We start from the raw sequence: 19,596 nt of genomic DNA, 5'->3' as shown, positions 1-19,596 counted from the left end.
AGCAAAAGTGGAATTAAATCGCTTTCCCTGTAAAGCAATGACACGGTTGATACCATTGTTGCCTTGCAGTAAGAAGGTCTTGGGTTCAAATCCCAGACTTTCTGTATGGAGTTTGCCTGTTTGGGGTCTCTCCAGATTTTTGAGCTTCCTCCCATAATCCAAAAACATGACTGTCAGGTTGATTAATCTATAAATTCTCCTTAGGTATGGGTGTGTGCATGCATGGTTGTTTGTCCTTGTCTGTCTCCTTGTTGCCCTGCGATGGACTGGCGATCTGACAGGCTGTACCCCATCAGTAGCCCTCATGACTGTGCAAGGAATAAGCATGTTGGATGGATGGTTCAATTTTAAGGTATTGCTAATAGTTGCATTGTGACTCGATGCTAAGATGCCAATAGCAACAATGGAGCAGAAGTCCATTGGGGTGCACTTCAAAGGCCATGTTCATGTCAAATGAAGTAAAGGGAAGTGCTTGCTGAGAAATACTGCTGCTCTAGGTAGGCTTGCAAAGACAAGTACATTTTATATTTTTGTTTACTTTAAATATTAAGTTTGACTCATTTTTAAACCCTACACCTAACATTGGTAATTAGAATGTACTTGTGTTGCAATTGTTGAGCTATGACATAGAGTCTAGATGGAAAATAAAAGCAAGTCAGTGTTTCACCAGAATGTATGAGATAGCTCTCTACTGATGGGTGATATAAACTTACTAAAGATTCCTGCTGGATAGATCCTGAAGTTGTGCCCTTGCCAAGTTCTACTGATGGCAGCAAAAGCACTCGGGATTTATTGTCAATGAAGTACACTGAATGGATCTGCAGCACCAGGATTGTTTTCTCTTTGGAGTTTCTTCTTCTCTGTCTCTGCTCTATCTCCTGACAAAAAAGTTGTTTCCTTGCACATTTTCTCTTATACAGGTAGAACACATATTTCATCTCAAGAAAAAGCAAGAAGCTAAAAAATGATGACATGCAAAATTTTTGAGTTTAACAACTTGCTAATGAAGCACTTTCCTCTGCTGCTATGTGTAAATGTGATTAAATCCTCTCTGTGATATGCCCCAGTCTTGCTAGCAGTCAGACACACTCATGTGAGACTTGATGTCTGTTTTTGTTAAACTATATTAACTTTTTCTATATATATCTACTATTTGAAGCATCTATGCTCTGTGGTTGGTCACTTGCAGAAAACTAAATAGCACTTAAAATGGGGTTTAGCTTCTCCTTATTTTGTTTTAATTTAGCTCTTATTATATTTATTTGTTTTTGTTTTATTCAACATTACTAAAGCTGCCAAGAAGCCAACATTTTTGAACAGGTAGTTTATTTTAATCTTTTGATGCAATGCTTTAAAAACTGATTTGAAACCCTTTTACTTTCCCCTCACTTTGCTACCTTACTGCAGATGTGAATGTATTTTATTGTCATTGGCCAATAAAGACATTGGTGTGATTTCGAAGTGTTTTATGAAGCCCTCAGAGCTTGATTTATTACAAAAAATTAATGACCAAGCAGCATCATGAAGACCAAGGATTAGAGTATAGGTCAGGGATGTTTAAATCGGGGTTATGTTGTAAAAGATTGTTTCATGGTTTGGACATATCACAGTGCAGTGTTTATTCAATCTAATCTAAATGAAAGAATATGGAATGACTGCAAACTTGTCCATCTTCCAAACCTGACAGGCTGGGTGCACAAAGCATTAATCAGAAAGGTCTATGGTACTTTAGCTCAGGTGGGAAATCTACTGATGGGACACCTATCAGTCGCACACGTCACAGATCATACATCACACGTCACAATTTTTAGATTTAAATATTATAAAACGAGGCATCATTTCCCTTTCACTTTACAGTTACATGATTATGATCTGTGGCTTTAAATCCCTTTAAAATCTCTTTTCTTTGTAGTTGTAATGTGAGGCAACTGAACAGTACAAGCTATAAAACTCAGTGTAGGCATATGGGATCCATACTTTACTTGCCGATCACCTCCACAGACACATGTTTAAGTCGGATGTGCACTCAAGTTCAAATCAGCACCCTCAGCAGGCCAACAGACATTGTGTGTGTGAGCAGCGCTGTAATATCTCAGCAGGCTCGTTTTAGAGTGAGATCAATCTGTGAAATGGGGTCAATCTCTCCGACCTTTACCCGCTAGTCACTCACAGTGTTCAATCTCTCCTTATTTTAAAAGTGAAAGGGCAGTGTCTCGGGCTGCGAGCCATCTGGATGGAGCATTACTACAAGAATGTCCAGGGTATTCACCTTATAACATGACCAAGCCAGTATCACACTCTGATTGCTCTTCCAACTTCAGTCATGGAGCTGAATTGTTATTTTACATCACATCGAATGCAACAAAAGGCTTTCTCCTCAGCTGCTTTATTCTCTGAGACTGAAACTTTGCCAGTGCCTTGATGGTGCTGGAGGTTATTTTCTGTGTTATTGATGTGTTTTCTCCTGGAGAAAGGTACAAGCCAATTCCTGCTGGTTTTCTCAAGAATTACACACAGGGCTATGTAAGCTTCACAGACTGCATCTAAGAAAAACAAACAGATAAAGCCCTATCAAAGAAAACAACCCCTGGGTGTCTTATTGTAGGAAGAGGTTATTTGTAAATGCATTTTAAGGGTTTCAAACCTGCATCCCAGTCTGTGTGCACTCAGATTTGTAAGTGCATGTGTTTTGTAGGATTTGTCTTTGGATTAAGCTAAAACATTTGCAACCTAATAGAATGATTTGCAAAATCTGTTTTTTGAAACAAGGTTAAAACAAACAGAAAATGAATAAGAGCAACCTGACACACTGTTCACTATAAAATATATAAAGAAACTCATTTAGAAAGTTTATTCTCATCATTAATATGCAAAGGATGCATTATAAAAATAAGATTTGTTTGGTTGACAAGATAAAAATATTGTCCTAACTATCAAAAAAGTGAATTTACAGTATGATTATGTCATGTATTTGTTAATCAACAAGTGATTCATGCTATATTAAATTTAGTCAAATAGCTCGAGTATTTACAACAGGCTCTGTTAGGAGGTAGCAATGAGGAAAAGGGAGTGAATGAGCAGCATCTTACAAGATTGTGATTTAAACCCCACCTCCTGGTTCTGATTGGTTGTTTCTATTTAGCATTTGCAGAAGGCAAAAGAGCTTGACTTTTTCACAGATTATCTGTCTGTGAATTTCATTTTGTTAAATGCAATTAAGAATAAATCATACTGTCATGACATAGTTTCAACAAATACGTAATCATTTAAAAAAAATAAAAGTTCAGCACTGCAGTTTTAATGCACCTGTCAAGTCGTGTTTAACATCTTCCTGGCACACCCACCAAAAACAAAAGACAAAAAATAACCCACTGCATTTTGTCATCACTTCTTTCTGCGATATCCATCAGCACACCGTTAAGGAATTCACCAGTAATAATTTTTCTACAACACAGCACATCAGACTGTTGTGATGTGTTTCCCAGCCGATGCCTGTAATGGATTTTTGATATGCAAAGTGGACTCAAAAATGGAATCTGTGGCCACATATCAGTTGCTCGAACAACCATCCACTCCCACACGTTGTAATTACCACTCTCCTAAAGAGAATTAATGAAGGTGTGCTGTATGTGTAAGTACCTGCGATATCTTCTTCATCCCAGAGGCCGTGCTTTCATTGGCAGGGCTTTATCAATCACTCGATCAATCCGCATTTATAAAGCACTTTCCATAAATACCTCAGACAACAGAAATTGCTCAATAGAACATAAAAACAGAAGGCAGTAAAAAATAACAACAAACCAAACTAACAAAAAATAAATATTGAGCTTACAAAGCCAAACCAAGAATGATGTACATAAAGTAAATATTTAGCTAAAAGCGATGTTGAGTTGACGAAGAGGAAGACTAGCAGAGTGCTAAAAATAAAATAACATAAAATTAGGATAAATATATAGAAATACTCTAACAATTGAAATAAAAAATGAATGAATATAACATATAACAGATATTAAGTAAATAAATACATAAACAAGCATTGTATTTAAACTTAGATGTTGATACTTTTACTAAAGAGATAAAAGATCACAACAATGAAAAATGTAAATGTAAATTATTGTTAAATAAAATTAAGAATAAATCATTTTATTTACTAATATTCTCCTGGGATATGACTGAATATATACAAGAGACTGATGTGAATGTAAGATAAACTTGATTAAAAACACCAAAGAAGCATCAAGTATTTCTAACATTTTTAGATATAATAATATTTAGTTGCTGCTATGATTAGTGCTGTGTAATGATGCTGTTGGCCAAATGTATATAAATACATTTATATACTAATAATGATGAATTAAATAACTGATTTCTACTTAAGGTTTCCAGGAAAGTTTATAATTAAATGTTACTTCTGTCAAAAATATTTAAATTAAAATTGTTATTGTGAGGCAAAAACTGTCGTTCATTTTAAAGGATTTATTTTCTACAGATGTACACAGTAATGGAAGACTAAAGCAAAATATGGAATAAACACAAGCTGAGTTTAGTAGAAGTATTTAAATAAACATATTTATTTTACAAAATATTATCGCTTCTTTCCTTTCTGCATTTACGGAATAAGAGACAAGTTGCAGGGGTGACAAACTGAAGGGCCGCTGTCCTGCAACTTTCAGATGTGCCTCTGCAGCACCACACCTGAATTGAATAATTAGGTCATTAGCAAGGCTCTGGAGAGCTAATCAACACAAGAAGAAGGTAATTAAGCCATTTCATTCCAGCGTTTTGTACCTGTGGCACATCTAAAAACTGCAGGACCGGGGCCCTGGAGGAATGGAGTTTGACACCTGTGAGTTAGAGGAACCATTACATTGGGACTATTGCTAACCGTGGTATACCTGTTTTTAAATGATACCTCACTTCAAAACAAACAATTTTGTACAATTTTTATGTGACTAACACATAGCAAAAATAGTTAAATCAGGTTCCCAGTAGAGGACATAAAATAAACATGCAGTTTAAAGAAGTATTTCTGAATCATTCAGGACATTTTAATATTTGCTTCAAACGTTTGGCTCCAGTTTGATTTAGCCTAAGTGAAATATTGGAAATTACAGTATTTGCTCCGTTTTCAGAGAACATTGAAAGACCATCTCGGAAGCATCAGAGGCTTCATCTTATGCAGACACGATTTTCTCTTCACTGTGTGGGTTGAGGTGGGAAGCACAGCCCACATAGCTTGCTGCTGTACAAGCTAAAGCACTCTACATGAATAATTTGCTACTTGCAGCTTCGTTTTGGCCTTGGTTTTCTCTTTCTTTTACCCACGCAATCGTGTTATGCTGATTCAGGAGCATTTGGGGGAGTTTGGCATTGGCCAGCATGGCAGGAAGAAAGCTGTTCTATCAGAAAGGACGTTAGGATCGCAAGGTGGTATTTTAATTAGACACTGATTCAAACAATGGGAATTTTAATCTATTCTCCATAGAAAGTTCAAACCTGGTTTGTGATGGCCATAAAGTGAGAATACATGGTACATTTTGGCGTGCATCTTCAGTAAATGTCTGCTGGTCCCATAGTGAACTAGCTGTCCACAAACACAGTTACTGGTCATGAAAGAACCAGAACAGATGGCTGCTTCTGAGAGAGCTGCACCTGTTTATATTTAGCTTCTCAGTAGAGCACTTGAGAGATATGAAAACAAAGCAAAGCTGTCAGTTTGGCAAACCAATGACTGCATCCACGGTTCCTGGTCTCACTTGAGACAACAGATTTCTGATGGATTTGGACACAATTAGATAGATTTTATCTTGTACAAAAAATTGTCAGTAAAAATAGCATTCATATGTAAAGGTTCCAGTGTAGGGGCATTGTCTTCGCTGCAATGTTTCATGATTTGTTTTGAAAGGTTACTGAACTTGAACTCATTATCTTGTCAAAGATAATGAATTCAAGAAATCGAAATTATAAGTAAAGCACTCCCTCACTGTCACTCTCAGCTTTAACAAGTCTTCAAGATTCTTACATTTAATCTTTGTTTGAAATTAAAAAAAAAATATGATGGATTGGTTCATTCTTTGTTTTGCTGCACCATCAAATGTGAAATGCACATTTTAATAATATACAAGATTTAAATGACATCATTACTAACAGAAGGTGCTGCATAATTTATCACTCACATTGCATAATAGGCCTAATTGAGTTTTTATGAGGTGCTATATTTGCTGTGTCAGTGCCTCTGCAAAGAATGGTATGGTATTCTACTTGTGGTTCAGTTTGTATAATAATTTCCTTCTTATGAACTCTTCACATATTTTAACTGGCAGAGCAGAATCTGACTATTGTCACTAATACCAAAATGTGTCCAAAAATGTCTGCAGATTTTTGGATCTGCAGACATTAATATCTGTGACCTGTAGAGAAAAAAATAAACGTGTAAAAAGCTATCTATATATTCACCACCCTCATCTCAATATTTGATGTTGTTCATAAATATCTTCACCTTGGCGCTGCTCACCGTGGTCCACTACTACTGCCCTGATATCATGAAGCTGGAGGATAGTTGCCTGAAGGAAGTCCCTTCCATCGCTGACAATTTGTACAACATCCATCTGCTGAGAGAATTGCCAGTGAATATCTGAATAAAAGCTGCTATCTGACAAGGCAAATGCTGTTTGTTTAGCATTTGTGAATTTTGCAATTTATAAATGCTAGAATCCCAATGAATTTCTTCTTTCCCTGACTCCAAAAACCTAAGTTTTGATTGATATTTCTCTGGATTTTATAAGGATATTTTACAAAATTATTTTGAATTTGAGCTGCTTTTTCATCCATCTACTTCTTTTATCAAATGAAGGCAGCATATTGTGCAATGTCTTTTTTTAATTTTTTCATTTTAAATTTATTCACCAGTTAATGCATGTAAAATAAACAATCCAGATTAACAGATATTAATCTATAAAATAACGAATAGCAAATTAGATATGAGAACAAATAACAACAACAACTAAAATATACAGAAAAGGAGGCACACATTAAAAAGGATGCATTTTAAACAAAACAAATCATAACCAAATGGTGTCATAACAAAAGAAAATTGTTTGAAGTTGCATTGTTGATGATAAAATTATATTTATTTTATGTCAACCTGTGTAGGTCACACTCAGTAAATAACACTGTTTGCTCTACTTAGTGCTAATTTTAACAAATATATACAAAAACATATTTTCGTAAAAGTTACTGAAGCTTTAAAGGTTGAGGTGGTTCTGAAACAATTCACAATGGTGTACATTTTTACATCACAACAATGTGACATTTTAACAGGGGTGTGTTGACTTTGTCTTTGTCCTACATCCTTACTTCTAATTCCTGGAGGTTTATCTCCCATCATCTTGTATCTGATAAGACTTAGTCAAAATGGACCGTTCTTCATGGACAAAGAGACAAAGGATTTCAGAAAAAGGTGGAAACTTCTCCTGACTTATGTTTCTACTTAGGTTCAGAATGTGGTGATAAACAAAGCAGACGATCCTACTATAAATTCTTTGTAGGGGCTGAGTCTCGACACTAAGATTTCTGCTGTGATGTTTTATGCTTACTAAGTGATTGTCACTCTTTGGTTGAATGAATGTAACGTTAAGGTGTTTTAAAACCAGAAATTTATGTTCTGCTTTCTTTGGTGCTTTGGCTCTTTGCACTGCAGTAAAGATGTCCTTCGATTCAGTCCCTGAACACCTGAATTGTTTTTATTTAATAGATTTGACAGAGCATGTTGTCAAATCTTCCGTATTTATGCCTTTGAAATGTGACAGCAATAAAATATGTGATTTACTGGGCAGATGGTAATCAGCAGCAGAGATGTTTATGAGGTTATTTGTTTTGTTGAACGAGTCTGTGACACGAAAACAGTCCGTCTTCAAGCCTGAGGCACAGATGATTATCATTAACGAAGGGCTGTGTTACTAACATGGCACCATTGCTCGCAACAGAACCGTTTTATTCCATCAAGCGGTTTCATCGATCTGTTGCATTGACCTGAAATTGAATCTGCTTATGTTAATATCCTATTGTTGATGAGTTTTGTTCTGGATTTTTAGCAGTGTCAGAATCTATAACCATGGCCCAATGTAAGACTGTGAGGATGAATGTAAAGGGCAAATCCCTGTTTCAAGAAGCAGGAGACTTTGCTGTCAGCTCTATCAAAGGTCCAGTGATTGTTGGATCTCTCTACAGACACAATCATCTGTATTCACACTGCGCTCCTTTTCTGTGTACACTGTTTGAGAGTGCTTAATGTTGTCAAAAGATTAACTCTTCTTCAAGAGATGAAAGGCCTTGTGTGGACAGGCTTTCCAGTACTCAGTTGTTCAGCGTCCTACTGAGTCCTTGGCATTGCATGATCACCTATAAAGCAACATTTGCATTTATTTGACCAAACTAGCAATTATGTGCTCTTGTACCAACCAGTCTCCATAAAAATCCAACTCAAAGCCATCAAGTAGATTTTTAGCTTCATTTTAAAGAAACTCAACATTTCAATTATTTTGCAGTTTTCTGGAAGTTTCTTTAAAATTTGTGGAGCATACAAACTGAATTCTGCTTCTCCATCTTTGGTTCTGGTTCTAGAGAGGCCAAGCAGTCTAGAACCATTTGTTATAAGCATCTCCTCAGTGCTTGAAAGGGCCCTAAACGGTAGAGCTGTGTATCATCTACATAGGTATGGTAACTACTATTATAGCAGGAGGTGTTCAGGGTTCAGGATGAGAAGTTACTTGTTGGCATGAATAAGTCCCTGTTCTTTAGGTAAGAGCTGCACCAGTCAAGTACTGTTCCAGAGAGAGCAAATATCTATGTGAGAATTGTTTAAACTAGTGCAGCAGTGGTTCAGGATGAAGGGGTTCGTCCTCTTCATCCTGTTGGGCTCCTGTTGGTTTAAAGTCCACGTTTAGGAGCAGCTTTACTAGAGCTAGTTGGGACTTGATAAAGGGTTACACAAATGCAGGACATTTACCATTTTACAGCTGCAGTTTAATACTGATTCAATTCTATGTATTCATTGTCCTTGAAGTCCCCATAGACATAGATTTTTGTTATTTAAATTTATAACTTAAACTTTAGGTTTTTTTGTTGTGACTTTGCTGATTCCTGCCTTTTGTTGTCCTTGTTTTTCAGAAGAAAGAATGGCTCTGCTTAAACTGCCAAACACAACGGGCTCTGTCAGGAAGTTTGGGAGATATTCCACCTCCTGCAGCCCCTTCCATGGGATCTCCTCGGGCACCTGCTCCATTCAAACAGCAAACACCTCAGCAGAAAGCACCCAGTCAGGGTTCAGGGCCTAGGATTACAGGTCCTCAACAACAGAAATCTGCGGGTCCTCAAGTAAGTGGCCCTCCCTCTAATGTGAAACAGGCTGGGCCTGCTCCTCAGTCGAAAGGGCTCAGCCAAACCTCCCCTCAAACCAAGGGTTCTGCTCAGCCACCCTCCCAAGCTAAGGGTCAAACACAGCCTTCTTCTCAAAGTAAAGGACCTGCTCAAATTAAAGGTCCTGCCCAGTCACATGCTCAAAATAAGGCCTCTGCACAGCCTGCTAACCAAGTGAAGGGCCCAAGTCAGGCAAAAGGGCCGACTCAGACAAAAGGATCTGTCCAGCCCTCTGCTCAGACTAAGGGCCCTTCTCATCCTTCTGTTGCCAAGGCTTCATCTAGCTCTAGTAAAGCTGTTCCTAACCATAACAAGGTTTCCACACCTGCAAAACCAGTTCCTACTCAGTCTAAACCCACAGGTAACAACCAGACCCGCAAACAACAGACCCCACAAAGCCAGGAGAAGACGAAAGTTGCACCTAAATCTCTAAAAGAAGATGCCAAAGTCTTACCCAAGAAGACTTTGTCAGAGACTGTGTCTTCCCCACACGAGATCAAGATAACTGAGGAAGAAAAGAAGTCAAGACACCATGAAGTGAGCTACCTGCAACCTCTTCGCCTTCACCTGTTACTCCTGTTACTTGATTCACCATTTTGTTTTGCTTTGCTCCATTTAATTGACTGGAAACATATTTTTTTTTAATCATAATGTTTATTTTGTTTTATACATTATTTTGAGCTCATCAAAACTATTCTTTTTTTTTATTTTAAACAGTTTTTATCACAATTATTCTTCCTACTGTACCATCATCATTTTTGGTCAAGGAAATAATGTAAAGAGAAAAAATGTCAAACAGTACATTTAGGACAAATGAAAAGCTAGTAAAAAATACAAAACTTAAAGGATGAAATTATGGTTGACCTTTATGAAGTGAACAATTATGATTTTAGTGATAATTTAAAAGAACTAACAGCTTATATACTTCTTAGTTATTCAGTAAAGTGACTCCAGAGCTGAGGAACAAAGACACTCTCCCTCCCCTTGTTAAGTTCGGGTCCCCAAAACATGGTGCGGTAGAGTGTCTAATGTCCAGCAGAGTGGAGATGGTTCATACCTGATACACAAACTTTGATGTGTGTCAGCCTAAAAGCATTCAGCACCTTATAGACCAATAATAAGACTTTAAATTTTATAGTGACACAAACAGAAATGGATGTAATATTTAGTAGAATTTTTTATGAACTGTTGCTACCTTATTGAATTTTATGAAGACCAGTAAAGACACCATTACAATAACCTTCAGAAAAGAAATCATGCACCAATTTATCAGTGTGTCTGAAACGCTTTATTCTGGCAATGTTTTGAAATGGCAGTAGGATGAATTATTAGTATTTCTCACAACTCCTCAAATGGAGGCCCAAATCCACAATTCAAAAGTATCTTGCATGCTCTTTGGTTTTGTCCTCACAAGTTTTTAATCTTGAATTTTGAGATCCAAATAAAGGCATTCTCTGTTAAGTTGTTGAAAATTTTTATACATTATTGATACATTGATTCGATAACTGTAATGGATTGCAGTCACATGGTGAAAATGAAAAACTTGGTATGCGTACATATGGTGAAAAATGCTATAAATCTTCATAACTTGACCAAAAAGGAACATTCAATATGTTTATGGCCTTTAGATTTATAATAGCCAAAGTGTATCCATTCTTATTTAATGACCAATTGTTTAGTTACTTTTAATATTGGCCATATCCATAAATAGTAATAATCAGATGTTTTAGTGTCTCATAATATAATTCATACTTTTATCCAAACAAAATCTCACTAATGCAGATGTCTTGGACATTCTAACTTTCTCATTATTACAATCTTTTTTTAAAGTCATAATTACAATCAACCATCTGCTTTTTTGTACTTTTAGTTTTTTAAAGGCTAATTTTCATTTCTTGTCCACTTACCCATTTCTTCATTTTGTTTTTGAAAAGCTTTTTGTTCTTTTATTTGTTAAACAAATCACAAGCTTTTGTGTAATGTGACACTTTGTGATGACATTATAAGCATTCTGAGCATGTTCTTTATTCTTCAATGGGTCGAAGAATGCAATAGAGAATGCGACAAAGATGGCAAACAAGCATGTAACCAAATGACATTTGTCTGTAGATGTTTGTATGTCTGACTGTTTGTTATATTCACTCTCGGTCAGTGTCAATTTTTCCATCTGTGTGCACAACACACTGTAGGATAAAATCAATCCGAATTAATAGAATATTATCCTAATTGTACATTGAAGGTTACAATGATATTAAATTATATTAAAAAATAATTTAATATCATTTGTTCGTGTTTTTTTTAGCTTAAATGTTACAAAAGTAAATATTTGGGTTCATTTTATCCTAAAGTGTTAAAATACCTTGTTAGTTATTTCCAATGTAATTATTCTCTAATATTTTACTATTAGAGACTATTTCATCTGTAATAATAGCAAATAAATTGTGTTACCTATAATCACCTGACAATATGCATAAAAATGTCAATACTGATGACTGGATGAAATAGTGTGACATGAAATGTGCAGTGAAACTTGTAATGTACCTTTTATGAATATTTATGAAGGCCTTTTGTAGATTTTAACGTCCCTATTTTCTCTCTTTCTTTAGGACTCCAGTAAATCAAGTACGCAGAGCTTAAGTGACACTGGATACTCTTCAGATGGGATTTCCAGCTCACAAGGGGAGATTACAGGTCAGATCCGGGAAGAGGGAATCAAGCTTAATGAAAGAGGTGCTTCCATCCCTTCAGACATCAACAAATTAGAGAGCTCTATGAAACCTCTGCTCGAATCAAAGACTGCCTCAGACCCAAAGCATAGACCGCATTCACTTTCTGTGGGGCAAGAACGAGACTACAATCCTGATGAAGAAGCAGGAAGGGATGAATCAGAAGATGAACTCAGTTGTAAACTTCGCCATGATTATGTGGAAGACAGCAGTGAAAGTGGTCTTTCGCCATTGCCAATAAGACAAAAGAAGTCCCATAAAGACTTAACAGATGAAGAATACATGAGGAGGCAGATAATGGAGATGAGTGCTGATGAAGAAGAATTAGAAGAATATGGAAACCAGAAAACCAAGAAGACTCATAAAACCAGTGGAGAGTCGGGCAAAGAGAGAAGGCGACTCTCTCATCAGTCTAATAGTTTTGAAGAAGACAAAAAAGTATCTGAGGGTGCTTACAAGGCAAATGAAGAGGAAGATGTTGTTATGGCTGGAGGACTTCGGCGTTTTAAAACGATTGAGTTGAATAATACCAACAGCTACAACCGAGACATTGAGCTCAGTAATGAACATGACCTTCGAGAGCCAGAACTCGAAATGGAAAGTCTGACTGGTTCACCAGAGGAGCGATCTAAGGGTGATTATTCATCCACCCTACCAGCCACCACTCCCAGCTACACTTCTGGAACATCACCCACATCGGTATCATCTATGGAGGATGACAGTGACAGCAGTCCTAGTAGAAGAGCACGACTTGAAGAGGCAAAGCAGCAAAGGAAAGCACGACATCGGTCTCATGGGCCTCTTCTCCCTACAATTGAAGACTCCTCTGAGGAGGATGAGCTCAGAGAAGAAGAAGAACTACTAAGAGAACAGGAGCAGATGAGAGATCTGGAGCAACAGAGGATTCGAAGTACTGCTCGGAAAACAAAAAGAGATAAAGAAGAACTTCGGGCACAAAGGCGCAGAGAACGATCCAAAACTCCCCCCAGTAATCTTTCCCCTATTGAGGATGCATCACCAACAGAAGAGCTTAGACAGGCTGCAGAGATGGAGGAGCTTCATAGATCATCATGTTCTGAATACTCACCTTCTATGGACTCAGAAGCAGAAGGTTTTGAAATGATAGGTGGAAAGCTTTACAAATCAGGAAATGAATTTAATCTTCCAACCTACACATCACTCTATTCACCAACAGAGAAGACATCAGCAACGTTGCCATCTGATAAAACCTTGAAAAGTGCAGAAGAGGTATATGAAGAGATGATGAGGAAAGCACAACTCATACAGAAGCAGGGTCAAAAAGGTGCCTCTCAGCCAGACAGTGGCCATCATCTTGATGCTGGAACCTCTCTAACCCCTGGCTCTAGCCCAACTCAAGTAACTGCACCCATGTCCTTCTCCACATCAGGAAGCATGCATGCTGCACAGCATTTATCAAAAGAAACACAAAACAGAATGATGACACAGAGTGCCAAAATTGAAGGAGTTGTTGGAGTTGCCACTACCAAAGCTCAAAGTAGTCAGGCAGCCTCAGCTCGGCAGGCAGGAAATGCAGGGCCTGTTGGCAACAGAGCGGCGCCCCAGAGGTCAACACAAGCAACACCTGACCCTGGATCATCATCTTTGACTTCCAAAGTCTTTTCAATGTTCAAAGGACCTAGCCCTCCAGTTTCACCCACTACTTCTCCAACAAAAAGTCCAACACATTCACCATCTGTTCGAGCCACTAGTGGTAGTGGCAGGCAGCTACCATCTTTGCCTTCTGGAACAACAACAGCTCCAGTATCCCATACTGGAGCTCAAAGAACAATGTCACCTCGTCTTGTACGACAGCAGTCATCTCAAGATTCACCTGTGATGGTCATAACACTAGGCTCTGAAAAGTCAAGCCCTGCCAAGCCAATTACTGTAAACTCATCCACTTCCCCCTTATCATCACCAACAGAGGGCAGTTGTAAAACCTTATATAGCTCTCAGCCCCTTTCAGCAAATTCGCCAACATCACCTCAAATGCATTCCTCTCAGCAGCTGAAACATTCTTCACAGATGGGGCACAATATTGAAAAAGTAAATGTTGGTATCAGTGCAGGGGCTACAAGTACACAAACTCGTGCTTCAAAGGTTGTTGGACAAAGTCAAATACAGCAAAGCACAAATGTTGTAGATCTGAGAGCTCCAATGAAACCAGCTCCAATTATTATGACAGATCAAGGAATGGATCTAACATCACTTGCTTCTGACACGAGAAGATATTCAGTAGGAGCAGAGCAGTCATCGAGTAGACACACAGCAGTGCAGCCTCTTATTATGAACCTCAATGCACAAGAGCAACCACATGTTTCTGTTTCAACTCCAACAACAGTAAGCGTCACAGTTGCTGTGTCAACCTTCATGTCTCAACCCAAACAACCTGTCATATATGGAGACCCATTGCAGAACCGTGTGGATCTGGGTCAGGGTGTTGGATCAGCTGTTTGTTTAACCCAAAGCAAAGTCCCAATTACTGATCCAACTATACCCAAAATTGATGCCTGTCTGGAAAATCTTGGCATACAACAACAGCAACTGCAGTTACAACAGCAGAAGCTCCTGCAGCAGCAACAGCTTCTTGAACAGCAGCTTCAGCAGCACCAACAGCAGTCTTCTTTTGCTCGTTATAATTTAGCCAATCAGGTACAGCCACTGCTGATAAAAAAAGACCTTGTAGTGAGCCAGACAAGCACTGGTCAGCCTGTAGTGACTGCTAATGCCATTTCTAGAGTGTCTCCTCTCGCTCCACCATCAGCATCTGTGGCCCTTACTTCTAATGTACCCCTCGAAATGTATGGCGGAGTTGCCTTAGAGCTAAAAAATAAGCCAACTGTTGTAAACTTGTCAACAGGAAAACCCCATGTTATGATGGTGCAACTTGATGAGAATAACACATCCAAAAGTGGCACAGTGACTCAGCTGGTAAAACGAGAAGAGAATCCCCCTGTACCACCACCTCCTCCCCCTCAGGTTTTGGATCTAACTGGACAGCTTAAACAAGAAAACCAAGTGGCATGTTGTGATGTTGTTTACAAATTGCCCTTTGCTGGTACCTGTTCAGGGACATTCTCTCAGAAGCCGGCTACAGTGTCCTCAGATAAAAGTCCCACCACCGAAATGTCTCAAGCAGCCCACCCTCCTCAGCCTCCCCAATTCAGTGTTAGCCAGCAAAGACTGCCACAACTCCAGCCTCAAATTACACAAGGACTACCTGATGAACACAAACTATATCCACCAGCTATAGCCATTGCAGGGAGATTACAGCCTTCTATGTCTGACACTAATCTGCCTTCGATGAGTGATTCTGGGTTCTATCAGAATCCTCTCCAGGGAGGACTGGCTGTAGATCTCAGCAGTATGAATCAAGGTTATGATGGTGGATACCTTGGCATGGGAGCACAGTATGGATCTTACACAGATTTGCGTCATCAGGGAGATTTTACTGGCCCTTCATTACCCCTTCGTCGGTATGGCTCTATGTCAAATATCAACTCTGATTACACCAGTGCTTCACGTGATCTTCCAGCCTCACAGGATTCCAATCTGGCTCAGTACAGTGCAACTACTGCTAGGGAGATAAGTCGCATGTGTGCAGCCCTTAACACTGTCGACCAGTTTGGAAGCCGTTTTGGAAATAACCCTGAATTGGCAGCATATGGTGCTGGAAGAGGTGGGCCTTTAGCCAGATTAAATCTTCAACAAAGCCTAGCATCAATAAGGGCAAATTTGCTTTATGGTCCAGATAGTAGACAAGCTGTGAATGGCCAAGCCTTAACAAATTTAATCAATGCGAGGCAAGCAAGTATACGAGCCCTATATCCTACTGCTATGAGAGGTGGTGATGGCATGATATATTCCACCATAAACACTCCCATAGCTTCCACCTTACCAATTACTACACAGCCTGCGCCAGTAATTCGTCCAATGCCCCGAGGAATTTACAGACCCTACCCTACAGGTGTAACTGCTGTACCTTTGGCTAGTCTTACCAGGTTGCCTCAAATGACTCCCAGAATGCCTCTTTCCACACAAGGAGCATATTCCTATTCTTCTCCAAACCAGTATTCTTTGTCTGTCACACAAACAGGAAGTGCTGTTGTAATAAGCAGCTCTCACCAAGACATTCCAGTATACCTTGGGAAGCTGTCAACAACAATATCTGGACCAACAGCTTCCACCATTTCCCCAACACCACCTGCAGCGCACTCAGGAACACAAAACGTACCTGGAGCTGGTATACAAACCACATCAGAACAACAAATAGACAGATCTCAATTTACTTCACAAAGTATTGCATCTCTCTCTCAAGTTCAAGGCCAACCTTCATCTGCCCAACAAGTACAGGCTCAAATGCAGCGGCATCAATTACCTGCACAGACAGAACCTTTATCTTTGACTCAAACCCAACCTCAAACACAACCCGCCAGTCAGCCTCAACCAGTAGTTCTCTCTCAGGGACAGACACAAGCTGAAACTACACAGGCATCAAGCTCCAAACTGTCCCCTCCCATTGATGCACAAAAGAACAAGGAAGATGAGAAACTCAATCAGCAACAAGAACAACTGCTGCAGCTAGAGAGAGAACGGGTTGAATTAGAAAAGCTCAGGCAGTTGCGCCTGCAAGAGGAGCTAGAGAGAGATCGTTTGGAGCTTCAGCGTCACAGAGAAAAAGAACAACTTCTCGTTCAACGTGAGATCCAAGAACTGCAGACAATAAAACAGCAAGTCCTACAACAACAGCAAGCCGAGAGGGAGACACAACTTATAATGCAAAGAGAGCAGTTGGCCCAGCAAAGAATGCAGCTTGAGCAAATTCAGACCCTGCAGCAGCAACTTCAGCAGCAATTGGAGGAGCAGAAAAGGCAAAAAACAGCAGCAGTTGAAGCAGCAGCAGCTGCTGCAGCTGCTGAGGTGGCTGCTGCATCAGCTGCAGCAGTGGCTGCAGCAACATCAGCCCAGAGTGCCATCCAAGGAGTAGTTGTTGGAGCAGGGGCCCCTCAAGGATTTATAATCTGTGATCAGACTGGTAGAGTCCTTCAGCAAGATGGGCAGAGTGTGCAATTTTGGCAGGATGGACAAGTTGTCCAAGCAGTAGTGGCTGCTCGACCCATTCATAGCTCCACCTCTGAAATGTCTTTGAGAAGCAGTGACAAGCAGGGTGATTCTAAGATTATGAAAAAGCAGAATTCCATGCCTCGGTTGAGGGATGGTTCAGAGGAGGACTCTGTCAAAAGAATTACAGACAGCTGTGTGCAAACAGATGATGAGGATGGTGAAGAAAGATACATGAATAGGCGTAGGAGAACAAGACGAATTGCAGACTGCAGTGTACAAACCGATGAGGAAGATCAGGGAGAATGGGACCAACAACCAGTAAGGCGCAGGCGATCACGTGTGTCCAAGCACTCTGAATCTAGTGGTGAGGCGAAATCTGATGGTTCTTCCAAGGTAATTTCAGCAAGTATAGCTATTCAGACCACTAATGACTCATCATGTCAAACAGAGTCAGACCTACTTGGCAGAGTTTCACCTGCAATCCACATTACTATGGCAGAGACCTCAAAAGTTGATCTATTGCATTACATAGCAGCTCCAGAAAGAACTCACAAAGGTGAGAGTTTAGCATGTCAGACAGAACCAGAATCACATTCTCAGGGAGTAGTTGCCCCTCAACTAAGTGTCCCTACAACTATTAGCCCATATTCAACAAGTCTCCATATAGTAGGTGGAAATACATCTGACACAGCCTCTCCCAGACTCCAAGGAGTAGCTAAGTTTGAAAGGAGGAAACCAGATCCTCTGGAAATAGGCTATCATCATCAACAAAATGAGTCATCTCGCCAACCCCCAAAATCTCCCCAAGTACTGTACTCCCCAGTTTCTCCATTGTCTCCTCATCGGATGTTGGAGACAACTTTTGCCTCTCAGGAGAAGCTTAACAAGGCCCATGTTACACCCCAGCAGAAATCCTTTACTGCTGAATCTCCACAACGCCATCAGACGCTGCCAAGGCCCATTAAAAGTGTGCAACGCTCTATGTCGGATCCTAAACCTCTCAGCCCAACATCAGAGGATCCCACAAAGAATCGGTTCTCCCCCTATCATCAAGTGCTGTCCAGTAGCCAGGTACAGTATAACATTTTTTGTCTGACAAGAAGTAGATATTCCAGAACAGGGATCCTCAAATCCAGGCCTCTCGGGTAGGTGTCCTGAAGGTTTTAGATGTGTTTCACCAGAGTCAAATACTCAGGTCATTAGCAGGATCCTGGACAGATTGACTGCATCCTGAGTAGGTAATTCAGTCATTTGACTGAGGTGTGTTGAATCAGAAATGCATCTAAAAGTTGCAAACACTGGGCCTCAAGACCTGGATTTGAAGACTCCTGTTTTAGAATTATGTATATACAAATGGTTATTTTTTTATTGGTTGAGTTACATTAAGATTTATATTCAGATTTATTGCAGAACAGAAAGATGTTAAGGACCTAATACATAAATAGCTGTTGGTATATGTCAAGAACTCACCCCTTTCCACATTTTGTCCCATTATGACCTACAACTTTAATGTATTTCATTAGAAAAGACCAGTAAGCTAAACAAATTTGATAAATTAAGCTAAATACTGTGCATTTCATTTGCAACACAATAAACAGCAAATGTAACTTTTCTTTCACTTTCGAATTTCCCCCCGCTTTGTGATGTTCCGTCCTATAAAACTGCTTTAAAAGACATTCTAGTTTGTGAAAGTAGCATTAAAAAAATAGGAATATGGCATATGAATAACCCATCTTCACATAGGGTACAGTACTCTGTAAATTTATCCTTACAATTTAACTATGTAAAGATAAATGGGCAAACATACAGCTTAATCGGCATTTTACTTCATATAAATTCATTAATGTAATCATACCAAATCTGGCATATAAGAAAGGAGGAAACAGAATGTTCTCACATGAGCATCTGGCAATGCCGTTAAAGCCTCTCTGCTGTGTCTCCTCCCTCATCTTCCCCCTATACTTTCTCAGTCTGTTTCACTCTCACACACTGTGTTCATGCAGTGCCTTCTATATCTGGAAAACCCCTAAAGTGCTGCCAAGAGGACACACAACGTGAAGAAATCCTGGTGCTGCTTTGCTCTCTGTGCGATTGTTAGCAGCTGGGCAAAGTCAATTAATACTGCTTTGCACTTAGACCGAAATTAGTCTTCACATTTGTACTTACAATCTGGACTCTCAGTATTTTATACAAGGCTCATATGGAGAATGCTTGATAAAATCATCATGGATCTACCTAAAATTGATATTTTGTAAGTAATACAATACCATATATTTCTTTTGGATTATTATATTTTTATATTGATTGTTTGATTAATTCTTGCCTGCATGCAGATTTCAAATATTTCTGTAGCAGACTAAATATTAAG

At 39.2% G+C, this 19,596-nt stretch overlaps 1 protein-coding gene across 3 annotated transcripts in view; it reads left to right on the top strand.

The window, feature by feature from the left end:
* Nucleotides 1-19,596, top strand: part of bsnb (bassoon (presynaptic cytomatrix protein) b) — an 83,926-nt gene that overhangs the window by 52,464 nt on the left and 11,866 nt on the right. For 2 of the 3 annotated variants that reach the window (XM_055027212.1, XM_055027213.1), the window contains exons 4-5: nucleotides 9,169-9,954; nucleotides 12,024-18,299. In XM_055027212.1, the coding sequence (XP_054883187.1) occupies nucleotides 9,169-9,954; nucleotides 12,024-18,299 (7,062 nt within the window). The remainder of the gene's footprint in view (nucleotides 1-9,168; nucleotides 9,955-12,023; nucleotides 18,300-19,596) is intronic. The other variant, XM_055027214.1, reaches the window with a different exon arrangement.

This window comes from Poeciliopsis prolifica, unplaced genomic scaffold (genome assembly GCF_027474105.1).
Source record: "Poeciliopsis prolifica strain line A6 unplaced genomic scaffold, Auburn_PproV2 SCAFFOLD003, whole genome shotgun sequence".
Classification (NCBI taxonomy): Eukaryota; Metazoa; Chordata; class Actinopteri; order Cyprinodontiformes; family Poeciliidae; genus Poeciliopsis; species Poeciliopsis prolifica.
Note: the sequence above shows the minus strand (reverse complement) of the source record. Positions and strands in the feature narration are given on the sequence as shown.